Source organism: Coregonus clupeaformis, chromosome 15 (genome assembly GCF_020615455.1).
Source record: "Coregonus clupeaformis isolate EN_2021a chromosome 15, ASM2061545v1, whole genome shotgun sequence".
NCBI classification, from domain to species: Eukaryota; Metazoa; Chordata; class Actinopteri; order Salmoniformes; family Salmonidae; genus Coregonus; species Coregonus clupeaformis.
This window is the reverse complement of record NC_059206.1, coordinates 5775373-5789441: the sequence shown is the minus strand read 5'-3', so window position 1 is coordinate 5789441 and position 14069 is coordinate 5775373. Positions and strand designations below refer to the sequence as shown.

The window sequence follows — 14069 nt, the reverse complement described above, 5'->3', positions numbered from 1 at the left end:
TTCTGGCACAATTTATTCAGGATTTCAATGTTTAGAATGTGGTATGTAATCAAAGTGAATTGACTCAAATAATCATTTTAAATTGTGTAGTCTATACATTGAATATTCAGGTCATATCATTGATCATATCAAACGATTCCTCATCAAATTGGTCCTATATGGCGTTTTAATATAATCTGTGTGCCCGAGTTTTTCCAGCTAACAAACATGAGGTAATGCTTTGTGGAACGAGATTTCTGGTGCAGTTTTTTTGGGGTTCCGCGCAGTGTCAGTATCGCTACATCCCTGCTTGCGCGCATTCATTGAAAGAACGGATTGCGATGTCAATCGTGGATAGGAGGAATGCGCTGATCTCGGAAACCATAGAGCGGACACGGGAGGACCTAAATTAGCGGCATCGATGAACCAAACTGAGGCAAGAATCTTCCTATTCTGGAATATCTATTACTAATGTTATCGCAAATATTATTTAAATATTGCTTGTTTTGTTACGATATGTTTTGGACCATATGGACGTAGCCTACTGTAGTTTTTTTATTCATGCTAAATTTACCCGTTGGTATCTATTCCATGCGCGCAATGGTAATGACAGGCACCGGATAGACGACAGAATGATGTATCCGAATTGTGTGTGAAAAGTTTAATTTAGGCAGCAAAGAATACCACCATATTGAAACCATCCGTCCAGCATTATCAGAATTGTTGGCTGTTCCACCGTTATGCGCATGCAATAACCTTTTTTAGCCTATTGTTTTAATGTATGGCCAGTCCTATAATAGCCCATATATTATTGTATACCTTACATGTATAGGTTATTTATATATGGCAAAAGGTGTAGGCCTACTTTATTATGCTGGTATAGCCTACTGCTGTGGGTGTGGTGTCAAGTCGGTTCCACTGGTCAGTGGGTCAATATAGAGCAGTGCAGATACTCAAATTGTAGGGAGTCCTCATGAAAAGATTCTGACATGTTGATAAAAACAACCTATTTTCTTCCCTATGTTTTATCAATGGTTTAGCATTGATTCATCATGATTAACATCATAAAACTACTAATTAAATGGTTATTTTGCTAATAGATGCTTGAAGCTGGGTACTCTCCAAAACAAGGACCTCATTAGTTACAGCCACTGTGCTTGAACATATAAAGTGCCCCTAGGGCTTGCAGGGGCGCATTGAGAGCAACAGCTACATCTAGGCCCTAGGGACTTGAACAGACCTGTAGCTCTCCTGCTTGTTGTCAAGGAGACAGCTGGTTGATCCATGATCACTGGAGGTTCATATTTACATACCCCATGTGGGGGAAGGAGGGGATACACTAGCAGGGGTGGACTGGCAATCTGGTTCATTTGTAGCCCAGCGGGCATGCCTAACTCAGGTTTTTTGCACAAAATGATAATTATTTGGCTAATAATGGGGGCGTCAAGGAAAAAATTGCCTGGTGTAGGGGCCTCTAGGAAAAATATGGACCGGTGTGGGAGCCTCAAGGGAAAAAAGGGGCCGGTGTGTTAGAAATGCCAGGGCTGATTTTGGTCCCAGTCCGCCCCTGTACACTAGCCTATATTCACAATCCTTAGTTACCCCCCACTCGCTTGTTCCAAACGTACTGTAGGAAAGGCTGCTGTGGTCAAATGGATGTGGCCTGTTCGATTTCACTGTCAGTCAATATCAGGCCAATAAAAGCTCTCCATTCTCTGAGGCCTATAGAGCCATTGCACTTTTGTTGCCGTGGTCACTTTCTGCATGCCACAGGCAGCCCAGGTCTCTCTAGGACACGCCAGTTACTGTCAACCTCTGGTTTGCCCAGCAATGAGTTACCACGCATGTTAATCGATAGGAAGACCAACCTGCGTGGTCTTACCTGTGTAGTTGTCTTTTCTTTGTAAATGGCATTACATTTTAATGGAGAAAAACAGCCCTATTAGTGATGTGGTATTTTGTAGAGATGGTTGCAAATGCTGGTGCTTGAGCACTCATTCTGGTGTGTGTGTGTGTGTCATCCCCACCCCAGATGGAGATGTCTGGGGGTCCGGCGGGGGGGACGCGGAGGACTGGGACAGTGAAGAGGACGATGTGGGGGGGCCTGAGGCAGCAATGGAAGCTACTAGGTCTGTTTGAGATTGACCAGCAGCACGAGTTCTACAGCCTCACCTCTATGATGAAGGAAGGCCTCTCTGCAGCCGTGCAGACCACCATCGACAACCCGCCACCGGTGAGCTCCAACCACGGGTCACATTAAGGTGTAGTGCAAGTATTCTAAGTACATTTTACTAAGCATATTTGCACCACGTTAAAAGTCAGACCTGTTTTTTCAGTAAGGGATAAAACACTCAAAACAAAGGTAGAACACGAGACTGTCTTCATTTACACTTATTTTTAACCCTCTGTGTTTAATGCCCTTTGTACAGGTACTGTACAAACGTCGCACCCAGTGCAAACACTTGGTAGATTAAGATGTTTTACAAGGCCCACAAGTGATAGACAGTTTGAACTGGGCATCTTGTTGTCAGTGTGTATAATCATGTACAGTGGTCTGAAACTAGTCAAAAACACATTTTAGATGGACCAAACAAACAAAAAATATACATACATACACCTATCATATGCCATTGCCAACATTTTCCTGTTTGGCTATAAACTGGATTCATTTGGACTCACTCCACCTCCATCACCCATCGAGTTCCCCCAGAGGACCATGAGAAGGTCAACAGGAGTGGGGATGGAACATGAACAAAAGGAGCTCATCACAGAGCCATGTTCCATCCACCTGTATTACTCATGGATAAAGGCCCCTGACAGAAGAACCCTGGGTCATGTTCATTAGGCAGCAAACAGAAGAAATGGACTGAAACAGGGAGTGACTACCTGGACTTTTCTAATAAGAAATGCTCAAACTGTTATGGTTCTCATAGTTTGTTTGCAGCTTGTTTTTATTTTTATTTATTTTTATTGTTAGCTTACTACTGGCTACAATGTCATGTTCTCTGCAACAATCGTTTTGTTTAAGACCTATGCCCAATTTAGACTTTACATAATTGAGGCGTCTTTCGATTCCAAACTGAAAACCTGCTCCATACTATTTGCTCTGATGACTTGCCCTTGCGGATCTGAGAAGGCATTGAGGCGTTACCATATTGCTTACTCCTATCCGGTGCCCTCAGATCCACAAAAGTCATCAGCACCAAGGGCAGATGGAAAGTTGGTAAGTATCCGGTTTGGAACAGAGTATTTGGCTAAGCTAGGGGAGGTGGCTATTAGTAGCTTGTGCTTTGTTTAGCTGACAAACACCGTTGTTGTCCCTACAGAGGAGAAGGGTGACAAAACAGGATTATATTAACAATCTGGTCTCAGAGTATTTCGTATTATTCTGTACGTAAATCCGAGACATTCCATTTAGTATGATATGTTACGTTTCGTATGGTATGTATTAATTTGTGGATGTCCATCACCCATTTGGTATCATATGTTACAAATTACAATTTGTATTATATGTTACGAATTTGCAAAACATACAATATGCTATGAATTTGCGAAACATGTTATATGTTACGAATTTGCAAAACATATGATAATGTTATGAATTCTAGATAGGTGGCTAGTGTTAGCTAGGCTAGGGGTTAGGGTTAAGTTTAAGTTTAGGAGTTAGGTTAAAGGGTTAAGGTTAGGGGAAGGGTTAGCTAAAAAGGTTAAGATTAGGGGAAGGGTTAGCTAACATGCTAAGTAGTTGCAAAGTACCTAAAAAGTAGTATGTAGTTGAAAAGTTGCTAATTAGCTAAAATGCTAAAGTTATCTGTGATGAGATTCGACCTCTCAATCTCTGGCTTAAGCAGCCATCTTATGTAACCATACCAAATGTAACATATCATACTAAATTGAGTGTCTCGGATTTACATACAGAATAATATGAAATGCTCTGAGACCAAGCTGATATTAGAGCCAAGTGGGACTTTGAGTTGGGTGTAATCATGAGATCTAATTTGCAGCAACCATTTTACATTGGCGTTTGGTTGCTGTGCTGGATCCTATGGTGCTGAATAAGAGTTTTTTTTATTCTCTCTCTCTCTCTCTCTCTCTCTCTCTCTCTCTCTCTCTCTCTCTCTCTCTCACACACACACACACACACACACACACACACACACACACACACACACACACACACACACACACACACACACACACACACACACACACACACACACACACACACACACACATTCAAATGGAGCCTGCTGACTCAGCAGTGTGATACATGAATGTCCAGTCTGTTGTCTCTTACTCACGTATTCTCTTACACACACACCGTGTTGATCCATGCTACATGTTAGCTTATTTTGTGTCGCCATGTTTAGATTTCATGAAAAGTTGAAATCTAAACATGTTCAACAGCAAAGGTATCTGTAATTTTCTGTTGTTGGTGGACTGTCGTTGCTGTCAATTGTATTTTTTTCATCTTTAAAAATGTCTCTGTGTAGAACATCCACAGAATGTGAGTAGTGAATAGAACATTTAAAATAGCGAAAACATAAAACAAATGCCTTCTTTTAACCTAAAGAACGCAAAATGTTAGATATATCTGACCCACAGTGATTGTAGACCACTTGGAAATGTTTCTTGCTTTCCTATCCACAAATTATTCTCAATATTTTACAGGCAGCCATTATTCAGTTTCTTCTTTTATCATAGGATGAATTGTCGGAAGATGATTACAGATTGGAAGTCACTCAAATACATAAGGTATGTTGATTTCCAAAAATGTGTAATTCAGTTGTTCTCTCTCTCTATCTCTCTCTCTCTCTATACAGTGAGGGAAAAAAGTTTTTGATCCCCTGCTGATTTTGTACGTTTGCCCACTGACAAAGACATGATCAGTCTATAATTTTAATGGTAGGTTTATTTGAACAGCGAGAGACAGAATAACAACAAAAAAAATCCAGAAAAACGCGTGTAAAAAATGTTATAAATTGATTTGCATTTTAATGAGGGAAATAAGTATTTGACCCCTCTGCAAAACATGACTTAGTACTTGGTGGCAAAACCCTTGTTGGTAATCACAGAGGTCAGACGTTTCTTGTAGTTGGCCACCAGGTTTGCACACATCTCAGGAGGGATTTTGTCCCACTCCTCTTTGCAGATCTTCTCCAAGTCATTAAGGTTTCAAGGCTGACGTTTGGCAACTCGAACCTTCAGCTTCCTCCACAGATTTTCTATGGGATTAAGGTCTGGAGATTGGCTAGGCCACTCCAGGACATTAATGTGCTTCTTCTTGAGCCACTCCTTTGTTGCCTTGGCTGTGTGTTTTGGGTCATTGTCATTCTGGAATACCCATCCATGACCCATTTTCAATGCCCTGGCTGAGGGAAGGAGGTTCTCACCCAAGATTTGACGGTACATGGCCCCGTCCATCGTCCCTTTGATGCGGTGAAGTTGTCCTGTCCCCTTAGCAGAAAAACACCCCCAAAGCATAATGTTTCCACCTCCATGTTTGACGGTGGGGATGGTGTTCTTGGGGTCATAGGCAGCATTCCTCCTCCTCCAAACACAGCGAGTTGAGTTGATGCCAAAGAGCTCGATTTTGGTCTCATCTGACCACAACACTTTCACCCAGTTCTCCTCTGAATCATTCAGATGTTCATTGGCAAACTTCAGACGGGCCTGTATATGTACTTTCTTGAGCAGGGGGACCTTGTGGGCGCTGCAGGATTTCAGTCCTTCACGGCGTAGTGTGTTACCAATTGTTTTCTAGGTGACTATGGTCCCATCTGCCTTGAGATCATTGACAAGATCCTCCCGTGTAGTTCTGGGCTGATTCCTCACCGTTCTCATGATCATTGCAACTCCACGAGGTGAGATTTTGCATGGAGCCCCAGGCCGAGGGAGATTGACAGTTCTTTTGTGTTTCTTCCTTTTGCGAATAATCGCACCAACTGTTGTCACCTTCTCACCAAGCTGCTCGGCGATGGTCTTGTAGCCCATTCCAGCCTTGTGTAGGTCTACAATCTTGTCCCTGACATCCTTGGAGAGCTCTTTGGTCTTGGCCATGGTGGAGAGTTTGGAATCTGATTGATTGCTTCTGTGGACAGGTGTCTTTTATACAGGTAACAAGCTGAGATTAGGAGCACTCCCTTTAAGAGTGTGCTCCTAATCTCAGCTCGTTACCTGTATAAACGACACCTGGGAGCCAGAAATCGTTCTAATTGCGAGGGGGTCAAATACTTATTTCCCTCATTAAAATGCAAATCAATTTATAAAATTTATAAAAATCTTGACATTTCTGGATTTTTGTTTTGTTATTCTGTCTCTCACTGTTCAAATAAACCTACCATTAAAATTATAGACTGATCATTTCTTTGTCAGCGGGCAAACTATTTTCCCTTACTGTACATATATATATATATATTTTATATTCTTCAAATAGCCACCCATTGCCTTGATGACTGCTTTGCACACTCTTGGCATTCTCTCAACCAGCTTCACTTGGAATGCTTTTCCAACAGTCTTGAAGGAGTTCCCACATATGCTGAGCACTTGTTTGCTGCTTTTCCTTCACTCTGCGGTCCGACTCATCCCAAACCATCTCAATTGGGTTGAGGTCGGGGGATTGTGGAGGCCAGGTCATCTGATGCAGCACTCCATCACTCTCCTTCTTGGTAAAATAGCCCTTACACAGCCTGGAGGTGTGATGGTTCCTGTTGAAAAACAGGAACCATCACAATTATAGTCCCACTAAGCCCAAACCAGTTGGGATGGCGTATCGCTGTAGAATGCTGTGGTAGTGTCAAGGGGTGCTGAAGGTGGGTGTGGTGCATGAATCAAGCGCAGGACGCAGAAGCTCAGTCCAAAAGACTTTAGTGCAATATTCACGTAGAAAATAAGCACAATAAGCCCGAAGGCGAAATAACGGCGCACACAGGCGTCAATCAAACGGCGCACTAACATGTGCGAAAAACCTCTCCAAAACACTGGAGGGAAGTACGTAGCTCCAACACGAAACAGAAGAGCAATCACACACAAAGACAAACACACACAACGAGAACTAAATAGGACACTAACGAGGACTAACAAGACACAGGTGTACAACATCAAGACAAAACCAAACGAACATGAAACATAGATCGGTGGCAGCTAGTACTCCGGGGACGACGACCACCGAAGCCTGCCCGAACCAGGAGGAGGAGCAGCCTCGGCCGAAACCGTGACAGGTAGTCATGCTGGTTAAGTGTGCCTTGAATTCTAAATAAATCACAGACAGTGTCACCAGCAAAGCACCCCCACACCATAACACCTCTTCCTCCATGCTTTACGGTGGGAAATAGACATGTGGAGATCATCCGTTCACCCATACCGCGTCTCACAATGACACAGCGGTTGGAACCAAAAATCTTCAATTTCGACTCCAGACCAAAGGACACATTTCCACCGGTCTAATGTCCATTGCTCGTGTTTCTTGACCCAAGCAGGTCTCTTCTTATTATTGGTGTCCTTTAGTAGTGGTTTCTTTGCAGCAATTCAAACAAGAAGGCCTGATTCACATAGTCCCCTCTGAACAGTTGATGTTGAGATGTGTCTGTGATTTGGTGTCTGTGACTTGTCTATTAAGCATTTATTTGTTCTGCAATTTCTGAGGCTGGTAACTCAAATGAATTTATCCTCTGCAGCAGAGGTAACTCTGGGTCTTCCATTCCTGTGGCGGTCCTCATGAGAGCCAGTTTCATCATAGCGCTTGATGGTTTTTGCGACTGCACTTGAAGAAACTTTCAAAGTTCTTGACATTTTCCGTATTGACTGACCTTCATGTCTTAAAGTAATGATGGACTGTCGTTTCTCTTTGCTTATTTCAGCTGTTCTTGCCATAATATGGACTTGGTCTTTTACCAAATAGGGCTATCTTCTGTATACCACCCCTACCTTGTCACAACACAACTGATTGGCTCAAACGCATTATGAAGGAAAGAAATTCAACAAATTAACTTCTAACAAGGCACACCTGTTAATTGAAATGCATTCCAGGTGACTACCTCATGAAGCTGGTTGAGAGAATGCCAAGAGTGTGCAAAGCTGTCATCAAGGCAAAGGGTGGCTACTTTGAAGAATCTCAAATATAAAATATATTTGATTTGTTTAACACTTTTTTGATTACTACATGATTCCATATGTGTCATTTCATAGTTTTGATGTCTTCACTATTATTCTACAATGTAGAAAATAGTAAAATAAAGAAAAACCCTTGAATGAGTAGGTGTGTCCAAACTTTTGACTGGTACTGTATATGATAGAGAGAAGTTTGTCTGTGCAAACAGCAGGTAAGATATCTTGTGGAGTTCCTCAAGGATCTATTATTGGACTTTGGTTGTTTCTGACCTACATCCATGACCCTTGCTGCTGTATATACCACCTTATTTCCATTACTCTTTGCTGATGAAACAGATGTTCTTAACTCATAAGAACTCTCTCGCTCTCCTCTCTCTGTAGGACTTTAAAATGGAGACGTTTGCAGGGCCAGTGTTTGCCAGCTTGCGTCGCTCCCTGGGGATGACAGAAAAGGAGTATCAGCACTCTCTCTCCTCCGACGGCTCCTACCTGCAGTTCATCAGCAACTCCAAAAGCAAGGCTGACTTCTTTCTCACGTGCGTAAGCATGTTCTACTCCTCTCCTCATCTCCCCCTTTTCTGCTAGTATATCTCTCTCTCACCACACAGAGACATACAGTATAGTGCAAATATAGAAAAGTTCCTTTGTTACTCCTGTCTTGCCAAAGTTTATACTCAAACACAATACACACAGAACACACTAGACACTAAGGTCACACACACACACACACACACACACACACACACACACACACACACACACACACACACACACACACACACACACACACACACACACACACACACACACGCACACAAATATATTATAACTCACTACCTGTGCTGATCTCTGCATCTGTCTTTCTCTTCCAGGAACGATAAGCGTTTTTTCCTGAAGACCCAGAACAAGAGAGAGGTGAAATTCCTCTTGTCCAACCTGAGAATCTACATGGAGCACCTAGAGAAATATCCCCATTCACTGCTGGTCAAGTTCTTAGGTAAGACTAACAGGATGGACTCACATCTCATGGAAAATCTTTGTATCTGTTTGTAGTCCTCTAGCTTTGCATTTGACTGACTGAAGTTTCCATTTGTTTTCAAGGTGTCCACAGGATAAACATTTCCCATAGGAGGAAGGTACTGACTGATTATAGATTGTTATTCACAGGCACATTGTGTATAATGATAATTATTTATTATCTACAACTTAATTTGTTCATGCCTTGTCTTACCCTTTTCACAGAAGTACTTTATTGTAATGCAGAGTGTTTTTTACCCCGACGATCGAATCAATGCCAGGTAAGCCTGTTTCAGAGTTAAACCAAAAAGTCTGGAGTAGGGACTGTATTACAGGCTCTGGAAGCAACACTGTTATTCTGACTTTGTTGTCTGTTGTCTTTTGTTGCAGGTATGACATCAAGGGTTGTGAGGTGAGCCGGTGGACAGACCCCGCCCCAGAGGGTAGCCAGGTTATCGTTGTCCTCAAGGACTTGAACTTCAAGGGCCAGTACATCACTCTGGGTAAGTGGAACGAATCCTGTCATCGTATGTTACAGCAAGCGATTTGTCATTTACGTTTACCAGATGACTGATTACAATGGCAAGAAAGATCTTACAGGTATATTGTATTGTAGTAATTGAGATAGGCCAGTCTGGTAATGCTTATAGTAGAGTAACATCCATTGTAATAACCCATGTTATTACACTGTAACAGGGTAGTAAGTGGTACATGCAGTTATTCCATATATATGCTTGTGCTGATAGACCAGCAGCGGCCGTGGCTGCTCCGGCAGGTGGAGATTGACACGTCGTTCCTGCAGAGACTCAACGTACTGGACTACAGCCTCCTGGTGGCCCATCAGCCCCTGCACCAGGATGAACGCCACCAGGGCCTCTCCTTCGCCACCCTTATCATGCGCACAAAAAAGTGGGTGGAAATTGTATTTTTCTTTCATTCTTTCTTGACGTTTAAAGATGCAGTCTGGGATCTTAAGCACGTACAAATTCGTAACATATAATACAAAATGGATGACGTAGTACACATTTGTGCACAATATTTGGGGACCCGTTTTGACTCGTGGGCACTACTTTCAAAACTACTGGCTGTAGGGCGGCAGGTAGCTTAGTGGGTAAGAGCGTTGTGCCAGTAACCGAAAGGTCGCTGGTTCTAATCCCCGAGCCGACTAGGTGAAAAATCTATCGATGTGCCCTTATGCAAGGCACTTAACCCTAATTGCTCTTGTAAGTCGCTCTGGATAAGAGCATCTGCTAAATGACTAAAAATGTAATTATACAAAACCTTTAAAGAATCACTTTAAGTGAATATTTCAGGCCTAAAACGTTGTGTAAAGTCAAGATCTATCTTGTTCCCAGGTCCTGGTCTTTCTTCAGGACAAAACCAATGACTTCCAGGCATGTAGTTACCATAAATACGGTATACTGCTTGGCTATATGATAACATGCATAACCACCACAAGAGCAACTGTCCAGTATTTGTCTATTCTAAATCAGTCACCTCTGGTCATTGTGAGGTTGACCATGCTGCCTCACTCTGGTCACTGTGAGGTTGACCATGCTGCCTCACTCTGGTCCATAGCTTGGCTCTTACCCTCCCCTCTTTAACCTCTCTGTCACGACTGTCTGTGAGATGCGGTAAACGAAGTCAGGCGCAGGACACAGAACTCTCGGATACGTACTTTTAATACGAAAAGGATTCCACGCAGGGAGGAAATAACCCGCTCACAAAATAGACAACCGTGAAGGGGAAAACAATCACACACAAAGTACAGATGAGAGACAGGGGTAATTATAAGGGAAACAATTAACATAATGACGAACAGGTGTAACCAATACAGACAAAACTAAACAAACACCGATAACATCGAACGGCAGTAGCTAGTACTCCGGGGACGACGAACGCCGAAGCCTGCCCGAGCAAGGAGGAGGAGCAGCCTCGGCAGAATCCGTGACACTCTCAGGTGGCCATGATGACTCTAATAACTCTGTTTACCCTCCATAGAGATGGATAGAGGGCGTACTTGCCACAAAGCCTGTTTTAACATGGGCAGTGTCATTGAGTAGAAGAAGAAACTGACTATTTTAAATGGAGATAGCATGGGCAGTGCCATTGAGGGCTATCACAGAAGTGTTCATGGCAAAGAGAAGGTGTGCCCTCTTTCTAGCTCTATGTTACGCTCTCCTCTTTAACCTTTTCAGGTGGCCATGTTGGTTTCTAATAATTCTGGTTACCCCATCTCTGCTTTAACTTCTCAGGTCAGTGATCACTGGCTCAAGCCCCACCCATGCGGGCATGCCCACTGTTCCAGGGGTGGTCCCAGAGGAAGACTCCACCCTGTTGGTGTCAGAGATGGACGGCGGAACAGGAAGTTGCAGCTTTGCCGAGTCACGGGGAGGAAGTGACCCGGGCAGTGCCCTTTCTGGGAGAACCTGTAATGAGCAGCCAGCCGGGTCGGTCACAGATTCGATGGAGCTGAGGGACTTCCAGGCCCAGAACCGCCGGCTGCTGCCCAACTTCAAGAACCCGCTACACGTCATTGATGGACCGGAGCATCGCTACTTTGTGGGCATCATCGACATCTTCACTGTCTACAGCTTCAAGAAGAGGCTGGAGCATTGGTGGAAGAGACTGCGGCACCCAGGGCAGGCCTTCTCTACCGTCAGCCCCCCCTCTTACTGCCTTAGGCTCTGCCAGTGGGTACAGGACCACACCAAGTAGACTCAGAAAAAGGGGCTGTCTGCCCAGGCAGGCTGTCTGCCCAGGAACACGTTTGCACGCACACACGCAACTTGGACACTGACCAGAGACATGAAGCTATGCTTTTAAAGCGCTGTAATTTCAGATTGATCAAGGAGCAGTTATTTTCATGTTTCCACATCTCCAGACCAAAGCTAAAACAAACATAAACCATTATATAAAAATATTATATTCACCATCGCGAATACATGGGTTTCCTTCTTTTCATATTCTTTGTTAAGTAAACAAAGAAAAAGGTGCGAAATTTAAAATCAAGTGCTATGAATTGATTAGCTGATTTTCCAAAGTATAATAGTTTTTTAATTGTTGAAGTTCAATTAGCGATTGAATGCTGAAAACCAAAATGATTTTACAAATTTGCCACCTTATATGGATGTTTTTTTAAAGAATTTAACTTTGAAGTGTTTATACCTGTACAATTTTGTTGTATTTTTGAAAGCTGTGTTTTCACTGTTCAACTGACCAAGTTAATATACTCTCCCGATACCACTGTGCATGACTGTGCAGATATATATATATATATATATATATATATATATATATTATTCTTTGTACGGTCATGGCAAGGTCAGTATAAAGGGTTAACGTTTAAAAGTGATGACAAATGGTAGTCATAAAGGTTGTGTCCCCCTGCTCAGACATTGCTGACGCATGTCAGATCTTACAATGCCTATATACAGTGAGGGAAAAAAAGTATTTGATCCCCTGCTGATTTTGTACGTTTGCCCACTGACAAAGAAATGATAATTCTATAATTTTAATGGTAGGTTTATTTGAACAGTGAGAGACAGAATAACAACAAAAAAATCCAGAAAAACGCATGTCAGAAATGTTATAAATTGATTTGCATTTTAATGAGAGAAATAAGTATTTGACCCCTCTGCAAAACATTACTTAGTGCTTGGTGGCAAAACCCTTGTTGGCAATCACAGAGGTCAGACGTTTCTTGTAGTCGGCCACCAGGTTTGCACACATCTCAGGAGGGATTTTGTCCCACTCCTCTTTGCAGATCTTGTCCAAGTCATGAAGGTTTCGAGATTGACGTTTGGCAACTCGAACCTTCAGCTCCCTCCACAGATTTTCTATGGGATTAAGGTCTGGAGACTGGCTAGGCCACTCCAGGACCTTAATGTGCTTGTTCTTGAGCCACTCCTTTGTTGCCTTGGCCTTGTGTTTTGGGTCATTGTCATTCTGGAATACCCATCCACGAACCATTTTCAATGCCCTGACTGAGGGAAGGAGGTTCTCACCCAAGATTTGACGGTACATGGCCCCATCCATCGTCCCTTTCATGTGGTGAAGTTGTCCTGTCCCCTTAGCAGAAAAACACCCCCAAAGCATAATGTTTCCACCTCCATGTTTGACGGTGGGGATGGTGTTCTTGGGGTCATAGGCAGCATTCCTCCTCCTCCAAACACGGCGAGTTGAGTTGATGCCAAAGAGCTCGATTTTGGTCTCATCTGACCACAACACTTTCACCCAGTTCTCCTCTGAATCATTCAGATGTTCATTGGCAAACTTCAGACGGGCCTGTATATGTGCTTTCTTGAGCAGGGGGACCTTGCGGGCGCTGCAGGATTTCAGTCCTTCACGGCGTAGTGTGTTACCAATTGTTTTCTTGGTGACTATGGTCCCAGCTGCTTTGAGATCATTGACAAGATCCTCCCGTGTAGTTCTGGGCTGATTCCTCACTGTTCTCATGATCATTGCAACTCCACGAGGTGAGATCTTGCATGGAGCCCCAGGCCGAGGGAGATTGACAGTTCTTTTGTGTTTCTTCCATTTGCGAATAATCGCACCAACTGTTATCACCTTCTCACCAAGCTGCTTGGCGATGGTCTTGTAGCCCATTCCAGCCTTGTGTAAGTCTACAATCTTGTCCCTGACATCCTTGGAGAGCTCTTTGGTCTTGGCCATGGTGGAGAGTTTGGAATCTGATTGATTGATTGCTTCTGTGGACAGGTGTCTTTTATACAGGTAACAAACTGAGATTAGGAGCACTCCCTTTAAGAGTGTGCTCCTAATCTCAGCTCGTTACCTGTATAAAAGACACCTGTGAGCCAGAAATCTTTCTGATTGAGAGGGGGTCAAAGACTTATTTCCCTCATTAAAATGCAAATCAATTTATAACATTTCTGACATGCGTTTTTCTGGATTTTTTTGTTGTTATTCTGTCTCACTGTTCAAATAAACCTACCATTAAAATT

General features: G+C 43.1%; 1 protein-coding gene across 1 annotated transcript; it reads left to right on the top strand.

The window, feature by feature from the left end:
• The first annotated feature begins 2047 nt into the window (after nucleotides 1-2047).
• Nucleotides 2048-12599, top strand: pip5kl1 (phosphatidylinositol-4-phosphate 5-kinase-like 1). The gene is made up of 9 exons (XM_041899391.2): nucleotides 2048-2212; nucleotides 4684-4734; nucleotides 8470-8624; nucleotides 8961-9085; nucleotides 9190-9224; nucleotides 9331-9386; nucleotides 9496-9608; nucleotides 9852-10014; nucleotides 11361-12599. The coding sequence occupies exons 1-9, from the start codon at nucleotides 2072-2074 to the stop codon at nucleotides 11821-11823; spliced, it is 1302 nt and encodes a 433-aa protein (XP_041755325.1). The 5' UTR covers nucleotides 2048-2071; the 3' UTR covers nucleotides 11824-12599.
• Nucleotides 12600-14069: the final 1470 nt, after the last annotated feature.